The sequence below is a fragment of the Vicugna pacos genome, chromosome 16 (genome assembly GCF_048564905.1).
Source record: "Vicugna pacos chromosome 16, VicPac4, whole genome shotgun sequence".
In the NCBI taxonomy this organism is placed as follows: domain Eukaryota; kingdom Metazoa; phylum Chordata; class Mammalia; order Artiodactyla; family Camelidae; genus Vicugna; species Vicugna pacos.
In genome coordinates, this window is record NC_133002.1 from 12,580,825 (window position 1) to 12,597,149 (window position 16,325).

Consider the following 16,325-nt stretch of genomic DNA (forward strand, 5'->3'; position numbering starts at 1 on the left):
GGCAGTTTTATACTCATTCTGTGTCCTGTCACTATAAAACTGAGTTATTCGTCTTCAAGTCCCTCTTCCATGAGATTCTACTTTAAAGACAATAGTTTATGGTTATATAACCTTTAACCTTAAGATCAGAATGCATGTTTACTTGTTTAAAGAAAATTTTATTTTTGCATTGGATTTCCATTAAGAGAAAATTGGATTTAAATGGACTCTTTAGCTTCAGAATATCTGATCCACTGACCATGCTGCCATCAATCTGGTTGTCTCCTTGCAAGTAAAAAAATAGGTGATGACCATTTAAAAAGACTTACAATTATAAAGCATAAATTTTCACTCCTACCAAACAGTAGATTCCAATTCAGTAGGTCTGCAGTGGGACTTGTCTATTGATATTTTTTCAGCAAACTCCCTACGTGCTTCTAATACCACCAAAGTTTGGGAAACAGGCAAAAAGAATGCCCCAGCTGAGGCATCTAAGGAATTGTTCTGGAAGGACCCCAGGAAGGTCACCAACTCGCCCACCCTCCCCAAAATGTCTGTTTTTATTGTGATTTAATTTATCTACCATAAAATTCACTCTCTAAAATCATACACTACAGAGGCTTTTAGTATATTCACAGAGATGTGCAACCATCACCACTATCTAATTTTAGAACATCTTCATCACCTCAAAAGGACCCCTCTTATCCATGAGAAGTCACCCTTTCCCCCTACTCCCTGGAAACCACGAATCTACTTTCTGTGTCAATTTGCCTATTCTAAGCATTTCACATAAATGGATTCACACAATATATGGCTTTCTGTGTTTTGGCTTCTTTTGCATAACAATGTATTTTCAAGGTTCACTCATGTTGTAGCATGTACCCATTAATACTTCACTCCTTTTTATGGCTGAATAATATTCCACTGTGTGGCTAGAACACACCTTATTTATCCATTCATCTGTTGATGGACATTGGGGTTGCTTTTGATTTTTGGCCCTTATGAATAAAGCTGCTATGAACATTTATGTACGAGTTTTTGTGTGGACATGTTCCCAACTGTCTTGGGTGATACCTAGGAGCAGAGCTGCTGGGTCATATTCCACACAGTCCTTTTTTGTTTCACACCTGAACCATTCGCTAATTGGTGACTCCAGCTCACAGTCAATGAGGACAGTTCTTACACTGCTGACCAATTACTAGTCTTTTTCAAAGTAACTCCAGCAAGCAGTAAAATTATTTGTCTCCTCTGTCTTTTGATTTTAACGGGTCATCATTTGAAAGGCAGCATAAATGGCTCTCTAACCCACTTGGCATTTGCAAAATTCCAAGAGATTACTCGTCTTAAAAACTGCTGAGAAATGAAGGATGTGTTGTATACTTAAGTGTTACCCTAAAATTACAAATTAAAATGAATTCTCTGCAAGGAAAAGCAAAACCCACACAGAAACATACTAATAGTGAGATTTAAGGTCTAACAGCCTTCCATTAAGAGTCCATTAAAGAAAAATAAGAAAGCCAAAATAAGAAACATGTATAAACATACACACACACACACACACACACACACACACACACACACAGAGAGAGAGAAAGAGAGAGAGAGGGAGAGAGAGAGAACTAATCCAATCAATGGAATGTGCCAATTAAAAGCATCTTTTTACTGAAAGCATCTTTTTAATCTCACATTTGTTCAACACAGATGGACAGAAGAAAACAGATCAATGTTTTTCCATGTAGAAGCTTCTCAGGGCAACTTTTATGAACAGGGAATTATCAGGGCTGTTCTATCTGGGGAGTTAGAAAAGTATCTAATTGCTTGTATCAAAGAAAAGCTCAAAGAACGCTTTAAAAAGTGTTCTACAGGAAAACTTATCCAGAAACTCACATTAGCTCCTGGTATAATAAAGTTAAATGGGAATCTGCTCATTTAAAGAAAAATTAAAACAAGAAATCAAGAGAAGTACCACCTATGTGGCAGACGAATCCAAAAGCTCAAATCCTGGTTTAATCCTCCAAGCTTCACTCACAAACATAATAAAACATTTATACAGATGAATTCTTTGTCAAAAGAGTTTAAAAACAATCCCCAGGTCTTCTGGGTTTCAGTTGATTCTCTAAGAAGACAGTTATGTTTCCCTTAAAAGTAAAAGTTATTTCAGATCGTTTTTTCTACTAATCCATGAACTCAGTCATCCTTACTGCAAATTAAGTCACCACTCCCCATGCCCATCCTCCTGGATACTGAGGCAAACAAGAAAGGATTAGAGGACAGCGGACCCAGGCATAGCTTGGCCAAGGGAAGGCCAAGGAACTCTGACTGAGTCCCTCTACCATGTAGGGGACTCCATTCCGTCTGTGTGAAATCAGTGGGCTCTACTTTGCGGAACCATCAAACTTTTTCTTCTGAAGTCCAGAGAGTGATTATTTCGGGTTTGGGGAGCTACATGGTCTCTACTCAGCCTGCCATCTTCCTGCAGCAGCAGCCTTCGGCAACAGGTAAACAAAAGAGCATAGCTGTGTTCCAGTAAAACTATTTACAAAAATAGGCTGCCAGCTGAATTTGGCCCAAGGGCTATAGTTCACCAACCTCTGTGATGGATGATTTGCAAGGTTCCCCCTAGGATGACTGCAGAGTAAAAGTCATTGGCCACCGAAACCCTATACATAAGCAAGTCCTCCAGGTCAGACGGTGGAGAGGGTCGCACAGCACTCAGCGCTATAGGAGCCTCCGGGCTGGGACAGACATCGGGCCTTCCCTCAAGTGTCCATCGACTGCCTCCTTCTGTTTTGGTTGGTATCTCACCCATGCTCCATTGACCATCCACCTTGGGCTTGGATGAAGCATCACTCCATAGGGGTGGAATCAGGCTTTCCAAGAGACTGCTAGGGGAGGGGCGGTGGCGGGTGATACAACCCCAAAATGTGGGGAAACAGCTCTCCAAGTGGAGGAGCTTGGCCAGTGGGAAACAGGAGATGAGAGGGAGGTAAGCAGGTAAAACACCTCTGCTCTCCTATGGACTATTCCAAGGCATGGCTCCTCTCCGCAAACCTTCCAGAGAAGGGAACACACCTGCTGAGTGACCTGCTGATCTCTCTTAGCTTACCATCAATGCCAGCCAAAATCACAGGGCTTCTTCCTTTGCCTCCCTTCCCCCTCTCACCTGCTCTCACTGCTCTGGGCTTATATCGCCTAAATAAGGCATTAACACTTAATCCTTGTCTCAGGCTCTGCTTTTTAGAGAAATAGGGCTTAGGTGCCACCCTCCCAACAAATGATCCTCTTTCTTTAGAAATGAAAGACACAGATAAATGAAACTATCCCTTCAAGATCCCAATGGTCAAATATATCCTAAACAATAGCTAAAAAGTCGGTATCTCTCCAAAAAGAGGACCTGAATCCCCATGATGCTATCGCTATTAAGTGACTAAATGCACATATCTGGCCTTCCAGTTACAAATAGAACAAAACAACTTTGTTTCTGTATTTCTTGAAATGCAGTTCTCTGTTATACAAATAAGAGGTCCCCCTTAACACTAGCTTAGGTGCCTGAACAGGATGGCTAATGATGATAGCCCGACATCCAGAAACTAAACACAACCCTAATTTTTGAGAATAGAGTCAACTTTAGGTGGAACAGAGCACTTTCCAAGACAGTGTAGTGCAAGCAATTTCCTGATAGCAGAACCCCTGGGGTTCCTGGGGCCTCAGCTCAGGACTGCCCTGCATGACAAAACACCCTGGAGAGCCATTAACCATGGGGAGATAGGGTAGATGAAGGCTTCCCAAAGTCATGTAAAGCATGCTCTGATGGCCTTGCTGAGTTTATATGAAATTAACAGCATCACTGCATTAACTTACCCACCGAAATTTCCTGTTAGCCATCTGGTCCAACACCATTTATTAAATAATCTGTGCCTTCCCCAAGGATTTAAAATATTCACCCCTACCCTCCACCATAAATATGATCTGTATTTCAGTCTGTCTTGACAATCTTTTCTCCTTTGCCTTTCATGACACTGTCTGCTCTAGGATGCCTCACAGCTCTGACAACTCTTTCAAAGCCTCCTCTGCAGGTCCCTTAAGTGTGGTTCTGCAGGGCTCTCTACTCCATGCCTGCCCTGGGTGGTCTCCTGCATTCTCGTGACTTCATTTCTCTGCTAATGAAATGCAAATTCTGGGCCACCCGTGCCTGTGCAGGTCGTTCACCACACAATGGGGCCAGGCTAAGAGGCAAATGGGGAAGAAACCCATCCTCCTCTCTGCCCGCAGCCACACGGCTCCCCAGAGTCCTGTCTCTGGCCCAGACACCCCCTGAGTCACAGACCTATCCATCCAACATAGGCTGGCCATCTCTCCCTGTATGCTCCTCAGGGAACTGTACACCAACATGGATTTACGTCCTTTCTTCCAAACCTGTTCCTCGCTCGTTCCCTGTTCTCACTGCACTGCTCCAGCACACAAGGCAGAAAATGTGGAGGAAGCTGAGAGGTTCCTCTTTGCAGGACCCGCCACATCCCATCTGACAGATCCTACCTCCTCCCCTCCCGCCACAGCTGCAGACTCGGCCCTGACCTCATTACTTCTCCTCCTATCGGGTCTGCCAGGTCCCTGCTCACCATCACATCACCCTTCACTCTGCTGCACGAACAACCTTGCCACAACATTCCGATGATGTTAAGCCACCACTCGGAAACCTTCCATCACTTTCCAGGCCCACAGGGTAAAGTCCCAAATCCTCAAAGGGCCCTATGGGGTCTTTGGCAGCTCAGACTGAGTCCCTCTGTCTCTCTGCTCCTCACCCAGGCCAGGCACAGCAGCCTGTCCCCTGCTGCCCGGCTTCTGCTCGTGCTGCCACCGCAGCGGGGAAGACTGAGATGAGGGCTCCCTCTTCAAAGATTCGTCTGCTGCCCAGATAGAGCTGACGACCCCCTTCCTCGAGCCCCTAGATTTCCACGCTGACAGCCACAACACGTGCTGGTGTCTGCGCTTCTCTGCCTGCACTAGAGTTGCAGTGGCTGAAGGCGGAGACGGCCTCTGGTTCGGTTTTGTGTCCCTAGCACTGTGAGCATCCCCATGCAAAAAATCCTAAACGGGTTTGAAACTAAGCAGATTAGCCAGAGCAAGGGGATACAAATGTAAATTGAGCTGTCACCTCGTTGTATCTGTACATGGTATAAAAGCGGGGGGCAGAGTGCCTAGTGTGCCCCAGGACCCTCTGCCAAAGAAACGATGGGGGATTAAAGGAGACTAGAACAGTTTGGAAGAAAGGGAGAAATGGCCCGTGGCAGCTTAGAGCCAGGCTCTGCGTCCTGGGCAGTGGTGCGCAGCTCTGGCCCAAGTCACACGGTGGGAGAGGTTCAAGAGTTGGGGCCCAGAGGTGGATGCAGCTGGCCCAGTTGAAAGGAGACACGAATGCCTCCAGGAGTCAGGAGGTCAGATAAGCATCTGCATGCGGCTGTTCTGATAAGAACTTTCCCGCAGAAAGGCAGTCAGTCTGATTCAAAAATTTAAAAAGCAGCCCAGCAGCCAAACATAATAGGTCTGAAGAGATCCCAGAGGAGAATCAGAAAGACAGCTGGGCTGCCAAGTCCCTTTAAAGAGCAAAATTCTTCCTGTGATATTTAGGTCCACACGATCCTTCCCAGCATGACTATCTTTGCTGTCAATGTCAAGAAGGACTTTCCCAACCCCAACTCTTTCCTCATGCTCCCTGTCTCAGCTGAAGGGCACCTCCTCCTCCAGGAAGCCTCCCCTGACCTCCCAGGGTCTCCCTGGGACATGCTCTCAAAACACCCTGCCTGGACTTCTCTCCTTCACAGCCCTGCTCAAGACTGTCATCAAACACGGATTCATTTAAAGTCTGCTTCCACTCTAAGGCGGCAAGCACTTGAGAGCCGAGGCCGCTTCTTTTTTTTATTACTATATCCCCAGCATCCAACACTCTGCCTGGAACAGATCTGAGGCCCAGTAAATGTTCGTTAAACAAATAATTCAATCAACCAAACAGATAAAAAATGAATTAAACAATGAATTAATAAAGCTGGCACGTGTCTAGAACGCAAGACTGAGAGCCAGGACTGCAGTGAGCACATGGGAGAAGGTGGGGAAGGCTGGGCAGGGGATGGCAGACAGCCTGGAGTGGCGATGGCAGCCATCATGGCCCGTGGGCCAACCCCGGGCCACTCTGTTATCATACAGCCGGGAACTCCTTAACTAAGACCCTTAGTCTTTGACATCCGTAAATGGTTGAAAAAAGAAGCCAGAGTTACCTGAAATTCACGTTTCAGTGTCCATAAATAAAGTTGTATTGGAACACAGCTGCACCTGTTGGTTTATTATTGTCTACAGCTGCTTTTGTGTGATAGTAGTAGCGCTGAGTAGCTTTGACTGAGATCCCATGAGCCTCAAAGCTTAAAATATTTACTATTTGGCCCTATACAGACAAAATCTGCTGACCCCTGGCCTGTGTCTCAGGACCCACAAGACAGGGCTGACCCACGGCACGTGCTAACATCTGGGCTTCAGGAAAAAAGTTTTCTGATGTCTGGTAATGTAAAATGGGACTTAAATATTCCCTTAAAAAAGGGGGAACTAGTTAAATTAAGGAGAGCATACACTAGCAATGGACTGTTCTATGGCTGTTTTGGAAAAATGAGTTAGACTTTTGAAAGCCACTTTTACCTCATGTCCCTTTGCTCCAGAGTGACTCACTCAGGACATGAAGCCAAATTCTTAACGATCTCAGCATCATGTGGACCAGTTCCTGCATTTTGCAGATGGGGCACTGCACATAAACACAGTTTCCTCTGAAACTTCAAACTCTGATAACAGCACAAAGCTGCTCGTGTGTTTATTTTGAGGAAGCTTATGATTAGAAAGGTCAGAAACAGTGCTACTTCCTTTTTCCTAGAAACCCCGGTTACCTTGTCAACAAGAACAACCCCTCGAGCCCGCAGAAGGCCAGGTTGCCAGGGAGTATAAACAAACCCAACGCCCCGAGTGGCAGCTGTCAGCTGCTTTCTCTGCGGCTCTGGTCTAAACAGCAGCTGGCTCTCCTGTCACCAGGTCCCCTCCGAGTGCAGGTTCACAAACATCACTCATGTCAACAGTGCCATCCGGTGGAAAGGTGGCCATCAGTCAGGTGGGCACAGGCGAGGGAAGTGAGGCATCAACAGGTGCATCTGGGAAGGACTTGGTGTTCTGCCCGGGCACACACCTTTGTGAGGCCCACCAAGTCTAACTTTCTGTGTTTTCCTCTCTTGTGGCAATTTCCCTGGGGAGTCTTGGAGGTCAAGAGACAGAGCTGCTGGCTGGGTTTGCTCTGCCCAGCCCAGGACCACAGCCTGCACCTTGTATAAATCCTGCCTCTCCTCCTTCTATAACCCTTCTCTGGCCTTCTTGCAGGTCACTCTGCAGCCTACCTGCTGGGATCCTGGCGTCGCTGTGAAGGCCCAGGAAGCCCACAATAATTGCAGGCAAGGAGGTACGAGCCTAACTCAACTCAGAAATGCACAGAGAACTCCTGTTACAGGTTAGAATAAATCATGAAGGAGCCCCAGCATGTCCCAAAGAACATTCTAAGAAATGCCAGCCAGTGAGATACTTCAGGGAAGAGAGAGTGATGCTGTGGTGAAGTTAGGAAATCCTCACTGTCGTTAAGTCCTCCTCAGGTAGCCACTAGTGCATTCCAGGTTCCAAGAGATCGCGTAGTAGCTTAACCTGTTTAACTTGACTTAAACCAGCTGTGTGCTGTAGACCCCTCTGAGATCCCAGTTTGGAAAACACAGCCCCAGACCATGATGCTGAGTTCCACAAAGATGCCAGGTGGTCCTGGGGTTCCAAGGATGACCCTGACCTTGAAGGGCACCCTTCCCCACCCAGGCGCGGCCCCCTCCCACCCAGCCCCACGGGGAAGACAAGATCTCGCTGCAGGTAGACTTCAGAAGGAAAAGGCTAAAACCCAGGAGGTGGAGGAGGGAGGGGAGAAACGCCCCCCACTCTCCACCCCTGACAGGACCCATGGCCTGGCGCAGGACGCTCCCCGGAGCGGGACTCACCGTTGGTGGCCGTGTTGACATAGTAGCGCCGGCCCTGGGGGGACAAGTAGCTCTGCCAGCCCGGTGGAAGGACGAAGGTCTGGCTTTCCTCTCCCGGCGGAGGGGGGACCATTCCAGGCTTCTGTGGAGGAGGAACGGAAAGGTCACACACATGTGGCATTTTTTGCAGCTGTCTTTCAATCAGGAAGTCAGAGGCAGATAAAGGCTCCTTGGGGTGTCTCGACGTTGGAGGGCGTGTGGCCCACAGGCCTCCCTAGGGGAGGTCACCGTCCACGTGTGTGTTTCGGGGGTTGCCTGAGCAGGAGGAGCCCTTGATTTTCAGAACCACCGGAGAAGGGACAGCTCCCCCCAGAGGACAGGGGAGATGCCAGTCAATTAGCAGAGCTGAGCTTTCTCCTCCTGGCCGCTAGAAACCCACTTACTGGGCTCCCACTGCGGAATCTGAAAATCCCCAGGACCACCGAATTCAGCAGCAGACGAGCCCCAGGGCCTGGAGTGGGAACCCCCCAGAAGTAATTAACGCAAGTTGCAGCGGACTTCCATAACAAGTCCGGGAACTGATGAAGGGCTGGGTGGGTTTTTCCTAATCTAGTGTCCAAATCACTCTGGCAAGGAGAACTGGGAGTCTGAGTGGAAAGAGGCTTCCTTTCCACTGTATGCACTTGTGTACGGTTTAATTCTTTTAACCATGCACAGTAGTACTTTTCTTTAAAACAAAATGAGAGAAAAATATGTAACACAGAAACGAGATGCAGATACAAAGGCTGAAACAGAGACAATTCCTGGTGGTGGGATGACAGGGAATTTGCAGTCTCTTCTTTTTGCTTCTCTCTTCCACCTAAATTTCCTTCAATAAACACAGAAATAAAAGTTGTTAGCTAAAGAACATTTAAAGATAAGGAAAGAGGGTCCAAATGAGCCCATTCAATTGCTGTTCCTTGCGAATAAAGAAAACTGACTAAAATCAGAATTCCAGCCACACGAGAAGTGCTGTCAATTTCTCAACAAAGACGGACTAATAATAAAAAATATTAAAGCTAATCAGCTCTTCCCAAGCAACCTCAGCATTCCCCAGCCAGGCCCGCAGAGGCGGTTTCCAGTCACTAAGGACCCCTACTTAGGAAAATAAGAGAGTGAAAGCCAGCAGTAGAGACGCGCAGCTCCCAGACTGCTCTCTGCTTTCAGAAGCTGCGAAACCACATGCGTCTGCTCCCTGTGGTGCCCTGCACGCCTTCAGCGGGATCAGATCAGTCCTAGCTGCTCCTGGGACTCAAGTAAACACAGCCTCCCCGTGGCCCTCTGCATAGTCACGGTGCGTGTTTCATTACGAATTTTCACAATTTAATTAAAAGCCCTCCCCTATGCCCCAAATGCTTTTGTCTCCCACACACCTGTCAACCCGCAGTGCCTCTCTGATTCCGTGTGAACGACTGGCTTCTAAAGACAGCAGCCAGGAGGCCTCCTCACCAGCAGGGCACATTCACCAAGCCCAAGCACACACCTGAGCGTGTTTACCTGGGCGTCTAGACACTGTTCTCGCCTCTCCCGATCGGCAGGTGGTCAAAATACATGCAAGACCAATAGCCCCACGATGAGCACAGGGCTTGTACATATAAAATATCCCACATGCAGGAGGTGGACCTTTCGGGTGAATGGAGTTGGGCGTAAAGTAGGAACAGGGAGGTCATAGGGCTTGGCTGGAGAGAAGAAGTCTAGAACCAGGTTGCTTCTGCTTGAGTTCAGGTAACTTATAATCTAAGGAGAGAAGGCCAGATTGGTGCTTGTCTAAATAACCTGGTAAGAAATGAGAACTTGTTAAGGGGTGTTAACCAAGGGTCAGAGATAGACATGGCCAGAAATAGGTGGCTGAGGAGAGAGGGACCCAGCAGCACAGTGAACCAGCCCTGTGGCCTCAGGCTCACTTAATCCTGACGCGACCACGTAGCCGCCACGTGACCTGGGGAAATGACTCGCCCCACCTGCCTATTGCCACATCTGTGAAATAGAGGATGATGGTAGTAGTCCAGCTGTAGAAGATGCCATGGAGGTTAATAACCAACTGGGGACCTAAGGCAGTGACTGTCACCATCGTACTCAAAAAAATGGGGGTCCCAGCCAAAAGGGGACCGTTTGATGCCAAGCTTCACACAGCCTCTGCCTCCTGTGATGGGAAGTTCAGGGGCACACACCCAGCCTCCACCCAACTCTCACCGCAGCTGAAACATCACCATTCACAGTCACTTCCCTGAGGTGTCTGTTTCCAGGACTACTCAACTTAAAAGGCAAAGACACACCCACCGGGGAGGCTGACGGGCTAAGGCGCTGGCTCACATGCTCTGGTGAGACCTCTTCTTAGCTTGGCTGGTGGACGGAACCTGTCTGACTCTCTGGGTCCCACCTGCGAAATCGATCAATGAAATCCGTCCCATCTCCACAGCTGGGTGGTACTTTTTTCTTTAGAATGACTCTAGTTAATTTACTTAATTCTGTAGGGTCAGAAGCAGCCCTGCTTTCCAACTACAGACACTGATGACCAAGGAGGGGCCATGACTGCTCCGAGGTGTCCCCCATCTAGGAAACGCAGGACCTTCGGAAGGTACCTGGAGGAGGCATCTCTGATGCCGAGCCAAGGAGGGCCAAGAGGTGCTGACAGAGAGAGGGAGCACCAGGGCCAACTCAGCCAATTTCCTAATGTGGCCAATGTGGCAAAGATGGTCCCCAAATCCTCTCTAGCAAGGTCCCTGCTCTGCCTGCCATCTGTGCTCTGCCACCACCCTCCAAGGCCGCCACAGTCCCCTTGTCTTCTCCCCTCTCCCAGATAGAAGTTATTCCTGTTGGCTGGCCTGAGATAAGTCAGGGGTCAAAGACATGGAGACAACTGGGTACATCCCAAGAGAACTGGAAATGGAGCTCAAACACTACACTTACACACACATGTTCACAGCAGCATTATCCACAATCACCAACAGGCAGAAGCAACCCAAGTGTCCATCAGCTGATGAACAGACCAAGCGAATGTGGTGTATCCTTAAAAAGGAATATTCAGTCAGCAAAAGGAATGAAGGGCTGATACGCCCGAACCCACGGATGAACGGTGAAGTCACACTAAGTGAAATAAACTAGACACGAAACCCCAGATACTGTGTGATCCCATTGACATGAAATGCCCAGAACAGGAAAATCCAGAGACAGAAAGCAGATCAGTGGTCTCCAGGGAATGAGGGAGGGGGAAGATGGGTACAGGGTTTCGTTCTTGGGATGATGAAAACATTCTGGAACTAGATGGTGGTGATGGCTGCACAAAACTGTGAATGTATACAGGTCACGGACGGTAAATTTTATGTTACGTGTATTTTACCACACACACAGTTGGCTTCCCCACCTGCAGGCCCTCATCCAAGAGGCCCAAATGGTTACCTCACTTGTCATGGCCGTGGACGGGCAGGCCTCGTGGGAGAGCTGCCCCACAGCCGTCAAGGGGATTCAGCTGAGTGACTACCTGGTAATTAAGGTCTCTGCCAAACCTATTCTTCTAATTACTTTTCTTCCAAGTTCCTTCCAAGTCAAATCCTCCCCTTCCCTTCCCTAGTCCTGTGGCTTCTCCCCTTCCATTCTGACATCTCTTTCCCATGGGAATAGGAACTAGACGCAGTGGTGAGGCTGGCCCAGGGACTGGGGGCCCCGCGTACAAGGAACAAGATCAGAAGGAGTGGGAGTCGAGGGAGATGAAGACAGTTTACTCCAACTCAGAAATTCTTAACCTAATGCCCAGGACGGCTGTGCGGGAATTAGAAAACGCTGTCTCTTCCTCCAGATAGGCCAGCCCCCTGAGTGCAAGGCTGGGTTTCAGCCTCCTTGACTCCCTAGTCTGGGCCCCCTTGTTCAGTAAACAACCTGCTCAACTGCACATGACAGCCCATCCTCTGGGAATCGGAAGAAAATGATGGAGCTTCTGCCCCAGCAAATGAAGGCAGGTGAACACGTACTCACCCTATTTCCTATGGAATAGCAAGAGTCTCTAGATCACTCCAGAACTCCAGTCTCAGGTAATCAAGAAACATCTGAGCACAGATCCCATGTGTGGCCATGACAGTGACACTCACCGCTCACCAAATGTTACAGCGCACAAGGACTGGGCCAGGTGCTTTACATACTTATCTCTGATCTTCACCACAAGCCTACCACACAAATACCATTTTTCTTTCCCGTTTTAGAGTGAGGAATCTGAGACTCAGAGTTTAATATCTCACCCAGTGCTGCACAGCTAATTAAATGGTAAAATCAAACATGAAAATACTAGCTTTGTCCTAGAGACTTCTGTCCAGTCATCCAAATCCTGACTACCCTCAGCCTGTCTCTCCCCAGCTGTCCATGAGCAGCTCCATGTCTTCACCTGGACCACCTGACGTCCCAGCTCCCACCGAAGGAGGATGGCAACTCATTCTCCTGCCTGTCTCGTGGTCTCCAAATGAGCATATGCCTTCCCAGGAGACGGGCAGAAATATCACCACCCACATCCAGGCAGTCACGTTCCCCGGCTGTGGGTTGACTTCCTTGTCTCCTTACTTAAAACAACACAACTGAAGGAATTTTCCTCTTAATGATGGCTACTGATTTCCCCCGTGTGGGGGTGGGTAGAGCAGGAAAACAAAGGGAAGCCACTCAGAGATTAGAAGCAAATCCCCCTACAGCAATGTTTCTCAGAGTGTGGTCCCTGGGACACCCAGTCTGTCCCCTGGGATGTGGGTTAAAGTGCAGATTCCAGAGCCCTGACTCACACATCAAATCAACCTGTGTCTGGGACGCCTGCTGCCTTTTAACAGGCATCCCAGGTGCGTCTATGCTCAGTGAACTCAGAAGAGACTGGTCCGCGGCTTCAGAGGGGAGCCACTGAGAGAAAACATCACTTCTGACACCAGACCTGTGAACAGGGAAGTAATGATTTACAAAAGGACAGTGTATGGCTGCACGGCTACTTATTAAAGAAAAGGCTCTAGCCCGTAGCCCAGACCCTTCAGATAGACTATTTTAAGAGAGACTTGATCTTGTGTCTGCAGCCCTCAGGCAGCAGCAACCCCACACTCCGCTCCCCACAGCCTCCACCACAATTCAAGTTCAATCCGGAACTCCTTTCCCCTCAGGAGGCTTCTGGGAGCACCTGATTCCTACCTTCTGCAGCTGTGAGCAAATGTTATTCGCCAATGGTAACGGGTGGTCTTCAGATACTGGATTTCGCAGCCGGATCAGACAGTTTTAAGGTCCTCCTATTCCACGTCCTCTCACATCCCAAACCCAGAAGCAATAGGAGCGCTAAAGAAAGGCATATCCACGGGGCCCCACACCCCCACTCCCCCCACACCCAGATCTATATATAACAGTGCTGAAGTTGTCAGCCTAACGAGCCACTTTCTGGCAGACCCGTTGCCATGGCAATGACTGCTAATGAGCCCGTTGCTGTGATTGGCACGGCTTGAAGGCTTCTCCACAAAGAACTCTCCAGCAACTTCTTCCTTCCCCAACCACACGGCCAGCTGGGACACCTGGGAGCAGCCAGGACCTGGCTGGGTGTGCCTGGGAGTGCCTGGGAGGTATGGGTCTCTGGCAACTGGTTTGTTAGTGGTGTGCCCGGGGCAGTCCAGACCCAGAGGCCAGGAGTGGCCTCCACTGTCACTCGACGTAGGTCAGCCAATTAGTGACGGGGCTGCAAGGAAGCCACCAAGAAGATCAAGTCCTGGCTGGGCAGGAAACTGGAGAGACACCTCCCCATGCCTTTCTGCCGGACACCTGTTTAGGGTGGACAGATTCCTGTGCAAAGCCAGGAACGGCTACCCAAGGATAAATGAGCTCCGACTCCAGGTTGAAGACACAAGGCAGGAAGTAGGGCCTCCTCCCACACCCACACCGCCAGCCTCAGGGTCTGTGCCTACACGAGTATCGGGCACCTTGCCTCTGTCTCACAGGTGACAGTACTGTTCTCTCTGGCTGCCTTTCTATCCATAGAGAGCGACTCACAGAAAATAGCTGGGGGAAGAAGGAGGGGACCCATGGCAACAGCACGATGCATTTTGGGAAGTGTAGTCCTCACAAGCAGTTTTACAGGCTGGTGGGGAGAGGATGGACACTGGCACCATCTTCCCGTTCTTCTAGGGGTGAGAGATCTGGAGACCTGGCCAGAGGGAGGAGGAGGACGAGAAGTCACACAACAGAGAAACAGACTAAGGTTCAGGAAGGCAAGGCCATGTCCATCTTGCTCCTAGTGTTAGTCTCTGTTCAGTACCCAGAAAACTGAATGGATGGATGGATGGATGAATGAAAGAATGAAAACTGGGGATTGTAGTAGCAACTGGGCTTCAAACAGATGTGAGAGGCCATTTCGCCAAACAAGTAGACAGAGAATGGCAGTCCATGCAGCGTGTGTGCCCTACCTGTGAGCAAACCCCGGCTCTTCACGGATCTGAGTGAACCGACTGTTCAACTTTGAGTGCAGGGAGGTGGGGGGAGATAAGATAAGAAAGGGTTTCTTTAAGTGCAGAAAATAGACGGAGGAACAGTATCTGAAAGCCTCAGGAGAAGCACAAACTTCTACTTGAGAGCTCATCTGGTCTCAGAAAAGAAAAAAAAAAAATTCCAGGAAACCATTCAGCAACCTCAAAAGTGGGCAGGAAGATACAGCATCCATGACACAAAAGAAAAAAGTCATAAGGAGAGAACAAATACAAAAAAGGCAAGTTGGTTTAAAAAAAAAAGATATCAAAGAAGGACAAGATGTGCTCCAAACTGTAGGGAAATTTAAAAGGTAGTAACAGGAGGAACATCCACATTTGTTACAATAGAAGACAGAATTCGTATTGCAGAAAGAAAAAAGAATTATGCACAGAACAAACTTACGAACTTTTTTTCCCAGAATGCAAAGGAAATGGGAAAACATGAAAACAGAAGCGACAGAAGATATGGATGTTGTGCATTCCTGAAGAAGCGAACAGAACAAAAGCTGTGACAGAAAAGAAACTATAAAGGAAGGTTAATGGGGGTAAAGAAAACTTCCCTCAGCTCAGAGAAGACATGCACACGGAGCGTGGAAGGTCCTGTGCTGCTCCAGGCAAAACGGGTTTTCAAAGTCCAACAAGCAAAGCCCTTCTAACAATACGTTTACAAAGCAAAGATGAGGATGAAGTCCTACAGCTGTTTAAGTGGGAGGAGGGTACCTGCCTCCAATAAAGCAGCAGAAATAAGCCTCAGGCTCCTCCGTGACCACAGTCCCAAACACAGCCCCCTCTGGATTGTTAACGCAGTAACACGCCGACCCCTTCCTCTGTGGCCCCCGTGTCTTTCACGAGTGAAAGCGATGGAAACACCTTGCTCTACAGACAAGGGTTCAGGACATTTACCACTTGTGTGGTTAAGAGATGCACTCCACCTGCCTGAAAGATTAAAATCATTACAGGTGAAGAAGGAAGATCTCCAGTTAAAAAGGGCCAGGGCTGAATACCAAAAGCTTTAAAAAAAAAATGTGTATGTCATCGTCACAAACCTAGTTACAGAACATGTGTATGTGTCACTGTTCTCAATATATAGCACGAAAAATGAAATAGTAACCTGGATCACGAGTTCCAGGTAAGACTAGAAAAGGTCACGGGGTGGGAGGACAAAGTGAGGACACCAAGAGGAAGGAAGCAGGCCCCGCTCTCCCTTCCCCTCTCGAAGGAGGAAGTCCCTTTCCTCCTCTCCCCACCCCTGCCGAGCCCATCAGGTGCCTGCCGGTGGCTCCCCTCCTCTGGCATCGTATCTGCTCGCCTCTCTTCCCCAGAGGAGGACACATTTGCAGCCAGAGGGGACACAGTTCTTGGAGACCAAAGACCTTCCTCCACAGGGAATTCTGAGACCTGGAGTCCATGAAGTTGGACAGGTTGGGACCGACGTGCTTCGCTGGACGAGGGAAAGCACTTAGGGGCCCAGGGCTTCCAGAAGACTCAGTTGCACCCTCTGTTTGCCTTTGGAAGTTCTCAGCGCTCAGAGAAAACTCTAACCACTGCCCGGCCCGAGTGTGAGCTGCTCTGCGTCCCTTCATCCACTCTGCTTGGACCCCTGGTGAATGGGGATTTAACCATAAGGCTCACCTCCAGCTTTTCCCAGCAAGAAGCCCCAGAGCCACGGCGACACCATTCTCCCTTCCACTTCTCTGCGTGCAGGGTTCCTCAGCAAGCAAGGCTGACTTAGAGGTTTTGCCAGAACCTTCCACGGGGATCCTCACACCCCCTATCTGTAAATCACCTGGTTGGCAGGGCT

The 16,325-nt window shown here is 48.8% G+C and overlaps 1 protein-coding gene across 13 annotated transcripts in view; it reads right to left on the reverse strand.

The window, feature by feature from the left end:
* The window catches only part of GAS7 (growth arrest specific 7), a 182,819-nt gene that overhangs the window by 58,547 nt on the left and 107,947 nt on the right, over positions 1 to 16,325 (reverse strand). For 12 of the 13 annotated variants that reach the window (XM_072940731.1, XM_072940730.1, XM_072940733.1 and 9 more), the window contains exon 2: positions 8,040 to 8,160. In XM_072940731.1, coding sequence (XP_072796832.1) covers positions 8,040 to 8,160 — 121 coding nt within the window. Of the gene's footprint in view, positions 1 to 8,039; positions 8,161 to 13,208; positions 13,364 to 16,325 lie in introns of those variants that run through there. The other variant, XM_072940736.1, reaches the window with a different exon arrangement.